Raw genomic sequence first — 12,708 nt, forward strand, 5'->3', positions numbered from 1 at the left:
GTCTGGGTAATGCACTGCTATTCCTCATATTTTCTTGCATCAAAGTCCAAGAAATCCCAATTTATTCCAGCTCTGCAAGAAAGAACAAGAGGGAAGTGTCAGCACCACCTTGTAGTCCTGGCCCAGGATGTTACAATTTATGTCCAGGGCATTAAAGGAGCTTATTTAGCTCCTGGACTCGCTGTGGAACTGGTGGTGACAACCCCTGATCCATCTCTAAGCTTCTGAAGACATCAGCTGCTGCTGGTGTTCATTTTTAGTAATCCCCATTTCCCTGCTAATTCCTGTGGGCTACACTGAGGGAAAACAATAGCAATGATCCTGCAGGGAATTTCTGACAGAAGTCCCTTCTATATATAAGAAAAACAGACTAAAATGTCTGACTGAACGACAGTGCTTTTCCTCTTGGCTTATTTTAGGATGATAAACCTACTAATCTGAACTATCTGCCACCATAATTCAATTTAGGGACAATCTTCCTCCCAAGTTTTATCTCAGAGTTAAGATTTAGTGACCTCATAATGTCACAGGGAAAATCTCAAGTAGATTTTGTCAGACAGCTCTTTCAAGCCTAGGAGCAGAATTCCAAACTGGGCTTAAAAGTGTCATCCCTCCCAGTAAGTGGGAGAGAAGGATTTACAGAGAAAGTTGGATTCAATCCTCGAGCAAAAAGAAGAAAAGAGTGGGGACGAAGTGCAGAACAGTCTGAGTGTGCCTGGGTTGGTGGAGGGGAAGGTGCTGAGCTCAAACCACACAAACACAGTGCAGAAACACCAGAATTTTCATTCTGCTGGGGCTCAGCACTAACACCAAGAGCTTCCAATATTCCTGGTCTTGGGATATGGAGTAACTGAGAGAAAAAAGTCTGTAGCTGTGTAAGCAACCCAAAGCAACCCCAGGGAGAAGGGGAGAAGAGCTGAAGTTCTGCTTCACTGGAGGCTCCAAGCCAGGTGGAACAGGCCAGGGAAGCTCCTGCCTCTGCTCCCCCTCCCACTCTGAACTCAGCTTTGGGTGGGGTGGGTTTGTTTTCTGACCACGACACATCTGCAGAATTCCAGGCTGGACTGGGTGGGAAGGGACCTCAGAGCCCACCCAGTGCCACCCCTGCCATGGGCAGGGACACCTTCCACCAGCCCAGGTTGCTCCAAGCCCCGTCCAACCTGACTTTGGACACTCCCAGGGATCCAGGGGCAGCCACAGCTTCTCTGGGCAAATTCCCAGACCAGTTCATGGACATGGGCAGAGCTGTTAAGGGGCTGATGCTGCTGAGGTGGAGAAAGCTCACAGAATTCCAGACTCCTTGAGGCTGGAAAAGCCCTCCCAGCCCATGGATCCCCCCTGTGCCCCATCCCCACCTTGTCCCCAGCCCAGAGCACTGAGTGCCACTGCCAGGCCTTCCTGGGACACCTCCAGGGCTGGGCACTCCAAACCTCCCTGGGCAGCCCCTGCCAGTGCCTGACCACCCTTTCCAGGGAGAAATTCCTCAAAAATATTCCCCCAGAAGTCCCTCAAAACAGCTGAATCCAACAAAAATGAATCCCCAAGTCCCAGATGAAAGGGTCAACCCCCCCCAAACATTTCTGCCCCTCTGCACACGGGTGACAGAACTGCCTCGGGCCCCTGGGAGGGACACAAACCCACTGTACTGATTTTCTGTGTGATCTAACGAGGTTAATGAAGATCTGTACCAGAGGCATTGATTACCTGGAGAATATCCGTGTCCCTGGGACAGAGGGGAAGCCCTGGTTTCAGTGAGGAAGCCCCAGAAATCCCTGGCACAGGACAGGAACCATCACCTCCCCACGCTCCCCTTAACCCTGACCCAGCAGGTACTGTCTGTCCCTGCAATCCTGTTGCTGTGCACATCATCTCCATGAGCACTGAGCCTCTGCACTAAAACCTGTTCTGACCAAGCCCAGTGACTTTCCAGAGAGCTTAAACCAACCTAAGGTCAACAAGGAGAACCAGAACATTTCCCTGGGGAGGATTTCCTGCCTTGCCAAACAGATGCAGCACCAGCAGACACGGAGCCTCGGCTGCCACAGGAGGAATGAGCAAAACCCTGCACAGGAATGCACAGAAACACTTCCTGAGCTCAGCAAATAGTTTAAAGACACCCTCCAGCCATTCCAGGCTCCTTTGTTTTCACGGAGGCAACACACACAACCTGTCAAAAGCCAATATTTAATTGAGAGGAAATGCACCACAGCCGTGGAAATATCCTGGGTTATGGTAACGATATCGAAACAATCATTTCCATTTCCCACAACAACTCAGGACTGCAGAGCCTGGGGAGCCTCCTGCCCCCCAGCCTGGAGGCACAGCCCCGGGGGGCTCTGTGGGGAGGGCTGGGGAGCTGACAGGGCTGCTGCAGCTCCCGGGGGTCCATCAGGAGGGCACTGAGGGGCTCAGCCCTCCAGGGGTGCAGGGCCAGCTCCCAGGCACCTGCATCCCCCCAAACGAGGGAAGCACTCGGGAGCCAGCTCATTCCAGCAATGGTTGCATCACTTCAGAGTTCAAGCTCGCCCTGGAGACCACGAGAGGAACCACCCTGCCAAAAATGAATAAATAAAATAACCACCAGTGTTTGCACACTTGAGTGTGGTTTCTGTGTGTGTCTGAGAACGACTCAAACCAGCCACAACATGGGGAATTCACCCAGCCATTTAAGGGGTTCACAGTTGCAGGAACACACAAAACCAGACTGCCATTCCCTCGTGCACTGTCACAGAGCAGCTACAGCCTGGCAGTGGAAATACTTGCTGGAGGAAGAGATAAATTGCTCAGTTAACTCCAACACAGACCCTTCAGCGAGGCATGAGCCTACAAAGGGCTTCATATTTCTCATGAGGCACAGTTTTAGAACCTTAGGGCAGGCTGCCCAGAGCAGCTGTGGCCTCCCAGGATCCCTGGAAGTGTCCAGGGCCAGGTTGGATGGGGCTTGAGGAAACCTGAGCTAGTGGGAGGTGTCCCTGCCCATGGCAGGGGGTGGCACTGGATGAGCTTTACAGTCCCTTCCAACCCAAACCATTCCAGGAGACTATTCCATGATTCTTTGAAAGCAGAGGACAGAGTCCACCACACTCCCCACAGCCCCTGACCCACTGCAGGCTCCTCTGAACTCCACTGAAGCCTCACTTGATCAACTTAACAGGAATTATCACCAGCTTTTAGGAAACCTAACAATGAAGACTTAAAAGAAGAGATTCCTGGGTATTAACTTAAGCTCCTCCAAGCTGTTCCAGTCATTTTCCCCTTTCACATCCCATATTGTCTATAATTTACCAATATAAAGTGTTTTAAAATTATTATGGAGCTGTGATACAATTTTATTTCTGAAATGTAACAGCTCATGAACTTTAACTGTAGAATGGAACCTTAAGCAGATACTTTTATTTCTCCATAGTTGCATTTAAATGTAAAACCCAACCTTCAGTGATTGCATTGCAAGGGCCTGGAGGGACAGGACGAGGGGGAATGGCTTTAAATGGGAAGAGAGCAGGAGTAGATGATTGGGAAGAAATCTTGGCTGTGAGGGTGGGGAGGCCCTGGCACAGGTTGCCCAGAGAAGCTGTGGCTGCCCCATCCCTGGAAGTGTCCAAGGCCAGGTTGGACAGGGCTTGGAGCAACCTGGGATAGTAGAAGGTGTGGAAGTGCCCATGGCAGGGGGTGGCACTGGATGAGCTTTGAGGTCCTTCCAACACAAACCATCCTGAACTCTAATTACAGTATGGAACCCTAAGTAGATATTTTTATTTCCCCACAGCTGCAGTTGAATTTAAACCCTCAGGTCTCCATGGAGAACCAGGGCTCCCTGCCAGCAGCTGCACTCCCCAGCACTCCTGTGACGGATGATCCCACCTGTGCCACGGAAGCCCTGGACCCCAGGCCCCCAGAGCAGAGCTCTCTGGAGGTGCAAGGCACCACAGATTGCTGGGTGACCCAGTTCACTGAGGCTGAGCAGCTCCCCCAGGGAGAACCATCTGCTCTTGTCCTAATTTATTCCATTAGTCACAGCCCAGCACAAATCGCATTAACGGCGACAGGGCAGCAGCAGCTCTGAACTCACCACTCAGAAGTAATTGTGTTATGGGCATCTGCTCTGTGCCTCCCCACAGCCACTTCAGACCCTGCACTGCAACCTGGGCCCAAAGCCTCCCAGGGAAGGGCCAGCCCACAGCCTGGCAGCGGGACAAACTTCCAGGGCTGGGCTGCAGGATTAGGAATTGAGACTCAAGGCAGCAAATGTGTTACAGAGGATGTGCTCAGGACAGGAGGGAACGGCCTCAGGCTGTGCCAGGGGAGGCTCCAGTTGGACATCAGGAGGAATTTCTTGCTGGAAAGGGTGGTCAGGCCTTGGCAGGGGCTGCCCAGGGAGGTTTGGAGTGCCCAGCCCTGGAGGTGTCCCAGGAAGGCCTGGCCGTGGCACTCAGTGCTCTGGGCTGGGGACAAGGTGGGGATGGGGCACAGGTTGACTTGATGGGCTTGGAGCTCTTTTCCAACCATTCTGTGAGGTCCTTAATCCCACACTGACATCTGTTCTTGGAGAATATGGGAAAGGGAAACAAAGTCCTTGGAAGAAAAAATTAACTGAAGGTGAGCACATTTTAAAGCAGCTATCAAATTAAACTCAGTCCCAGATGGAGTAACACCGAGATCTGGTTTATAGCTGACTTGAAAACAAACCCCAAAGCCTTTCCTTCCACCAGAGCTGCAATGCCTGCTGTCTGCCCCGAGCAAGGCAGCACTGAGGAGCAGGAGCAGCACATATCCCAGATGTTTCTGTTCCCTTTCCAGCACACACTCCACATCTTCCCAAAGCACTGAGCTGCCTCCTGTCAAGTCTGTCCCACTGAGCAGAGAACTGAGAGATGTGACAGAAGGACTGAGTGGTCTGTTCACTTCTTTTCCATTTAAAAATGATCCTCATGAGTTAAATGGCATTTTCAATCTCATTCACTGGGTAGTTTTGCAACGGACATTAAGCACTATAAATAGGAGCCCTGCCTGAGTAGGACTTGAGAACTGCACAGCACCAACACACAGGTCTCTCGTGATCCCATCCCACAATCTGGCACCTTGCTCGTGTCCCTGGATGGGGTGACAGCAGGTCAGCCATGAAATGCAGGAGCACATCCCAAATCCAGCCCCCCAGTCAAGCTCCATCACATCCTGCTGGGTTGTACCCAGAGCCAGACGTGCCTTCACATGTCCAGTCAGTACAGTCACTGAAATCCTTTGTGACCAGCTGAACACAACAGAGCCCACAGTGCTGAGGGAGAACTAACCCTGACAAGATGGCAGGGCTGCCCCAGGATGAGGAGAGGGAAGTGTGAGCCAGCCCTGGGGACAGAGGGAACTGAGTCTGCTCAGCTGTTCCTCACCCTGCTGGGGAGAGCCACGGGGGTTAAACACGGGCTACACACGGCTGCCACTGCACAGGGAGCTGCCACCAGGTGCTGTTACACTGACAGCAAAGAGCCAACCATTTACAGCTCTCAAGGTTTCAGAGAACAGACTTAACAGCAGAATATTTGCTGACCACGACAGAAGTGGGCTCATCTGACACCGAGCTCCGAAAGCAGAGCTTGTTACTGCCCCTCAGGAATGCAGAGTTACAGCAGTGTAACCCTCACCCAGGGCCAGCACTGGGGCTGTCGTGTGCCAGCCCAGCAAAAATTCCTCTTCTGCTGCCACCACAGTGAGTGACACACTCCGAGTGCCAGACTCACCTCAGAACTGACTGCCAAGGCCCCTCAGTTTGCTTGATGTTAACCCCCCACAGGCAGTGCCCTCCAGCTGCTCCCACACCCACAGAGTGAACCTGGAACGTTCTGCTCTGGTGTTTTTGGTCACTCCACTCTGTGCACCCCCAGCAGCAGCGTTTCCACGTGTGAGAACAGGAACACACAAACTCCCAACGCTCCAGCTGGGTCTGAATTCATTCCTGCAGCTCCCAGAGCTAATCCCACAGCAAGGGGAACTGAAGTGACCCACCCCCCTCTCCTCACCCACCATTTCCATCCCCTGCTGGAGGTGAACTCCGGGTTTACTCTGGGTCAGAAGCCAAGCCCAAGGAACCCACCTGCAGAGCTCCTGCAGTGGGTGGACGACTCACCCATCTTCTCCGGCTCGTCCGGGCCCGTGCCGGCGATGCAGCTGCTCTCCAGGCCGTAGGTTGGATCCACCTTCCCAGAGGCTCGTGCTGCCTCCTGGACCTTCTTCACATGAGCTTCCACCAGCTCCAGAGGCACCTCCTCTCTGACCCGGGAAAACTCCTCTGCGAAAACACACAAAATGTTACATTCTGGGGGTTTTTCTGGCAAACTGAAAGTTGTATTTTCTCCAGGTAAATCCTGGGGCAAAGTGGGTTCTCAAACATGCAAGTTCCTTCTTTTCACATGAGGCAGGTGGGTTTGTCTCTCTGGTGTGGCAGAAAAGACTTTCTTTCCAAATTATAAAACAGTTGGGTTTGTCTTTTCCATGTGGTCAAAGAGAGTTTCTTCCCAATTATATAAAATTATATTTCATGTGGAAAAACAAGGAAAAAGTGAAAAGAACTACTTCATCAAGTGGACACATCCAATGTCCCCTCAACACTCGAACCTACTGGTGGAAGGTGCCCCTGCCCATGGCAGGATCCCCTGTCACTCTTTTTCAGACTAGCCAGGCCCAGCTCCCACAGCCCCTGCCCATCAGACACGCTCTGGATTCCTCATCATCCACGGGGCCCTCCTGGACCCTCTCCAGCAGCTCCTTGGCTCGTACTGAGGAGCCCAGCCCTGAACACGACACCCCACACGTGCCTCATGGGGCAACCTGCCTGAAAACTGGCCACTGCAGTACAAACAACCCCCACCTGGGAACCACAGAGCTGTGTCCTACTGCAAACCCCAATTCCCGTGATTATCCATCACTAGGCAATCTAACCCCCCACTCCAGGAGCAGACAGGGCCCAGCCGTACCCAGGGCGGCCTTGGCGGCGGCCGAGGCCACGCGCGGGTCCACCACCGAGGCCAGGAAGGCCACCGTGCTCATGACGGGGTTGCCCGACTGGCTGAAGGGCACGGGCTGGTAGGCCAGGGGGCCCAGGGACGCGTCCGAGTTCTCCAGGTAGGGATCCTCGATGGGCAGGCGCAGGAAGTGCAGGATGCACTCGTCCTGCGTGCGGCTCCCCACGTGCTCCGACACCTTGTTCCAGTCGTCCTTGTACATCTCCAGGGCCTGCAAAAGGCACAGAGTGACTGTGGGCACACCAGCTGCCGGGGGAAAACAGCCCTGCCTGAGGCAGAGAGACCTGCAGTGATGGATTAGGTGGTGATGGAACAACAAATCAGGACCAGACAACAATAAAAATCACATTCTTCCTGGTAGTGAAATTATCTGTATAAGAAATGTGAACACCTCCCTCAGACATCAGTGATATTTAAGCAAAATTATCTGTGTAAGAAATGTGAGCACCTCCCTCGGATATCAGTGATATTTAAGCAAAATTATCTGTGTAAGAAATGTGAACACCTCCCTCGGATATCAGTGATATTTAAGCAAAATTATCTGTATAAGAAATGTGAACACCTCCCTCGGATATCAGTGATATTTCAGCCCCAGGGATCATCACATGAGTTGATGCTGTTACTGTACCAAAAAGAATGGTCAGAAGGTTTGGGATTTACCAATATTCACACAGTTGGTGTTTCCCCATTTGCTTTCACAGAGAACCTGGCTTGTCCTACCTCATCTCACAATTCCTCAATTCCCACCACTCCTCCCCGAGGGCTCTTGTGTTCTCCCACTGAACACACGAAGCTCTTTGGGGCAGGGACAGGATTTGTGTCCCACACAAGCACTGGCTGTGATGTTGAAATCCAGTTTTTAGATCCAACAGATGTTATGGAAGGGGAAAAGCATCAAACCAATACACCAGGGGAAAAGAGGGGAAAATATCCCACCCCCTGAAGGCAGGAGAGATCAGATCACCAGTTATCTGATCTCTGTTAACAAGCCCTTATTGGGTAGATAAGCACTTCACAAAATAAGAACTTCTATTTCAAATCAAAGATCTTGTGATTCAGAATTTCAGTCACTTTTAAACTTAAGAAAAGCCTTAAAACAATTTAATAGCAAAGAGCTACCGAAGGCCCTGCATTAGTCTATGAAAACCCAACAAATTAGTCCTGTAAAACCCTCCAAGTGGTGGCCTAATAAATTATTATCCCTTAACAAGCATTTTTTTCCCTGAAAACTGTTTTAGTGAAGCATTTGTATAACATAAAATGAATGCTGAGCTATCCTGAGCCATTAATTTCTACATTTCTGAGACAATCTGAGTTTGGGAACAACTGGACAGACTGCACTGGGCAGCCTGGTCCTACCACAGCAATCACCACTCCCAACCACTGCTGAACCCTTCTCCTGCCCTCCCCCTGATCTGCCAGGGGTTTAGTAACGAGAATAATAAAAATTAATAAAGAGTAATGAGTTTAATAAACAAGAAGCTGCTCAGTTCAGTAGGTCACATTCAGGGGAAATCTTTATCCACCGTCCAGCCTTCATCTCCCTTGCCCTCCCTCCACCCCTGGAGTTCTGTGCCAGTTGTACCCACACTGCCCAGGAGCTCAGCTCTGCTCCTCCAAACCCAGGGGGTTGGGCTCTGCTCCTTCTCCTTCACTGCTTCATCCTCCTGCCACACAAACCCTCTCCCCCAGTCGCTGTCCTTCCCAAAAATAGCTGGGAATGCACTTGCAGTGCTCCGTGGGGACACAGAGGGGCTGGGGCAGGGAGGAGGATTCAGGGAGGGAAACTCTTTCCTCCCCCATTAATTCAGTCAACAGGCAGAGGGACAATAATTATTTTAGATATGATTTATATTTTGGAACTTGGCTGCATCTCTGTTTGCCCAAAGCTGCCCTGAGGATTTAATTGGACCGAGCTGGCTTGTTACAGCCCAATTACTTATGCTTGAACTGATATACTCTGCACTGATTTATTCAGAGGGCCAACTCAGGAAAAATGAGCAACAAAAACATTATTAATTTAAACTCATTAAATCAAATTGCAATCTCAAGATTTGGTTGGTTTTTTGTTTTTTTTTTCCTTTTGCTTTAAACAAATATGTCACTGGATTATTTCATTAGGCTACAACTTGCTGTGTCTGACCAGAAGCTACAAATGTACAAACCACTGAATAATTTTAAATAATTATTATATTAATAGTATTAATTTAAATCATACATTTAAATAAATAATAGAGGAAAGCAGCCAGTGTATCAAGGCATCAGCCTTGTTTCTCCTCCAAGAATGCTGTGGAAAACATCTGAGCTGTTTATACCCCATAAGCAAATTTTTTTCCACATGCCTATAGAAAAGTGTTGGCTAAACAGTGAATATCAACCTAAAATAAAGAGAAAAAATAGAAGTTTTTGCTGTTTGGTAACCACACCCCATATCTGTGAGGGCTCAGTCACAGGAGCTGAGTGTTGTTCAGCACTATCCAGGTCCCTTCTCCAGGCTTTTCCCTAACAATTAAACTTTTCAATTGGTTTATTGTCACATGGGAAGATAAAAGGTTGGAACAATCAAGCAGTTGCAGTCTGCTTTAAGCTCTCCAAGTAGAAATAAACAAAAATAGAACCCCAAACTGGAATTCTTAGAACCCTGAATTACGTAAAGGGAAATAAATCAGCTGTGCAGCCACTGGAGAGAGAATGTCCCTGGAATAGCAAAGCTGGAGAGATGATTTTTCTTTACAGGAAGTGGCAGCACTTTGAATTATTTCAGGCCACTGAGACTCCTCTTCTGATGAAGCCCAGAAAAACAACTGTGCCCTGATGTCAGCGTGGGACACCAGAACAGCCTCTGGAGGGGGAGCTTCCATCCCCCACTGGAATTCCAGGACATCCCACAATCACCACGTGCTTCAGGAGCATCAGATGAAGCGACCTGGGGGACAAAAACCTGCAGCAGCTCTTTGAGCTCATTTTACAGCACCTGACTGGAGCCAGCTCTGGGATATTTCTTGTAAACTTCCAGGAAAAGACCAGAGAATACCCCAAGTGCAGTTCCGTGGTCAAAGCAACCAGGAGATGTGAGGGATGAAAGGGCTCCCAAAGGGCTCCCAAAGGGCTCCCAAAGGGCTCCCTCCTCAGTGGCAGGAGCCAGGAACTGTTTGAGAACCACTGCACCCTCGAAGATGAGCTGTTTGCTGAGCTCTGGCAGGGGCAGGGACTGTGCAGCCCACCAGGATGTCAGACTGCAAAGACCACCAGCATTTCCAAGGATTCACCTGAGCAGGCAGCAAACCATGGCTGGAATTATTTCCCATGGCTTGAATTACTCACCATCAGTTCACACTGTCAGGGACCTCTGCTGAAGGAAAACACCCCTCTGCACTGCAAAACTTGTTCTTGACTTTACCTGAAGTTCTTAAATACTTCATTTCTGGCTTGCAGGTACAAGTTAGAGCCCAATCTAATTCATAGACCAAATCTGACTCACACAGATGTTCTGCCACCTCCTCCTGCAGTAAGATCCTTGAGCTCATGGTGGCAGTTGTTATCTAACTCCAGTGTATCAGCCAGGGGCAGGTTTTTAAAGCCTGATATCCTGCATGTTTCTGTTTCCTGCCCTTGGGTTTTGCCCTCCTGAACTTACTTCCAAGAGCAGCAGTGTCTCCTGCTCTGTCCATTCTCTCCCAGCACTTGCACCTTTACTCTACAAAAAACAGGAGAAAAAAAAGAAGTGAAATACAGGAGTTTTTGTACAAAACCTTTTAGAAGAAAAAACTGAGGAGAAAAAGAGAAAAGAGGATTTTCCTAAATGATAAACCCTTCTCTGAGTGCTGAAGGCAGTGGGCTGTGTATGGTGTGTGCTGGTCCAAAATAAGTTCATTTATTTAGAAAGTTCATCAGTAAAAAATAATTTCATTTATCTGTAAGTTCATCAGTAAAGAAATGATAAATCTTTACAAGTGAAATGAGCTGTGTGAGAAGGAAAAGTAATTACAGCAAGACCATTTGCACTCCAGCAATCACTTGCTCCTAGAGTTGCTGCTCCCATATCTATACCTCATTAACTGCTGGGATTAGCTTAAAAAAAAAAGAAATCACAAAATTCATGGTGAAACTTCCCCTCCTGTGACACCCTGGCCTGTCAAAAAAGGACAGAAGCAGCTTGTCACCTGCCCCTAAAGAACATCACTGGGTGGCTCTGTGCCTGAGCACAGCAAAGGAAATGGGTATTTAGGGGAATAAATATTATCTCGAGATGCATTTCAGACACATCATTAACCCAAACAGAACATTCATCATCACCCAGCAGCTGATCAGCTCCACAACAGGCTGATTTAAGAGCCAAAAACCCAACAGTCACACAGCAACCAAACAGGGAAATCAGTATCTGCCAAGAAATCTGCTCCAGCTCACTGGTACGGATCCTGTAAAGAGTCCAGAACCAGGAAGGGATTTATGGATTTGGAGAATATTTATACTCCCCATAACAAGTGAAAAATCAGTCTGTGAAATGGGAGATGAAATGAGGCTTTATAAAAAATACTTATCTCTAGAAGTAGTGCTTTGGGTTTGTGGGGTTTTGAAACCATTCTCTGAAGGAATAAATAATGTGCAAATAGTATAAATAATAGTGTATAAATAGTTATTTCTTAGGTTTAAATAGTGACCTCTTAGGTCAACAGGCTAATTACACAGAATTAAGCCTGATGTGAGCCCAAAAACTCTGGAGACTCCCCAACTCCAAAGGTTGTGTTATGGTTACATGGGATTCCTGCAGCACCTCCAGGCACACACAGGTATTGGGAGCAGGAGGAAGGCAGGAGGTTATAGAATCATCACAGCACTGCAATGATGCCTCAAAGTTTTAATTATCCTGTGCAACATGTTGCAGTGACAGTGACAGAATGTCCCCTGCAACGATTTGGGGACACTTTTTGTTCTCTCAGGCTGGAAAACCCTGCTCAGACTTGGAAAACAGGATAGCTAAAGATCCTGGTGGAGGATCTCAGCTCCTGGTCGGAATTATTGGATGGTTTGATGATTCTGAACCACTCAGGTGGAATATGCAGGAACACAGTGAGTTTGGGGTCTGAAGGCTGACAGTGGAATGGGAATTGATACGTGTCTTTATTCCTACAAAATCAGAATTCCAAGACAATCACTCATCTCAGTGTCCTGCACCAGGGAAGAAATCTAAACTGGGAGTGTAAGAGTAACAAAAGTCACCTCAATGTCACCAAGCTGGGCACACTTGAGCAGGAAAGTTCAACAGAAGGTTGAGGGGAAATAGGGGAAAAAAATCCCAAGACTTGCCTTGGCTAAAGTCTTCTTTGAGTAAATGTCTGTGCGAAGGCCAAAGTTCTGCAGGTCAGTTGGCTTCTCCTTGTTCTTCTCTGGAAAACTCAACATCTGCTGAGCAGCTGGAACCTGGGAACAAACATCACAAGGGAAAGGTGACAGGGGCAAGAACTGCAAGGCTCTCAAGGTCTTCAGACCAGTGTCCACCAAAACATGGACTGCACAGAGAAGTTGAACCCAGGTCTGTGGAGGTGACTGTAGAACAAATCTGAGCAATGGGGGCAAGTGTTCCATGTAAAACGACCTGAAATGCTCAACCCAGCTGGACAAAAGAGGGAACATTTCACCCAGCTGGGCACAGCCAACTGTGCTGCTGTGCTCCATGGCCCTGGACAGAGCCCCA

The 12,708-nt window shown here is 49.0% G+C and overlaps 1 protein-coding gene across 1 annotated transcript in view; it reads right to left on the reverse strand.

Moving 5' to 3' along the window:
* The window catches only part of SMARCC1 (SWI/SNF related, matrix associated, actin dependent regulator of chromatin subfamily c member 1), a 62,623-nt gene that overhangs the window by 22,438 nt on the left and 27,477 nt on the right, over positions 1-12,708 (reverse strand). The window contains exons 18-21 of the mRNA XM_051806118.1: positions 12,321-12,434; positions 10,651-10,710; positions 6,966-7,224; positions 6,119-6,280 (exon numbers count right to left, since the gene is read on the reverse strand). Of these exons, the coding sequence (XP_051662078.1) occupies positions 6,119-6,280; positions 6,966-7,224; positions 10,651-10,710; positions 12,321-12,434 (595 nt within the window). The remainder of the gene's footprint in view (positions 1-6,118; positions 6,281-6,965; positions 7,225-10,650; positions 10,711-12,320; positions 12,435-12,708) is intronic.

This window comes from Manacus candei, unplaced genomic scaffold (genome assembly GCF_025592945.1).
Source record: "Manacus candei isolate 608988 ecotype Guabito, Panama unplaced genomic scaffold, ASM2559294v1 h1tg000066l, whole genome shotgun sequence".
NCBI classification, from domain to species: domain Eukaryota; kingdom Metazoa; phylum Chordata; class Aves; order Passeriformes; family Pipridae; genus Manacus; species Manacus candei.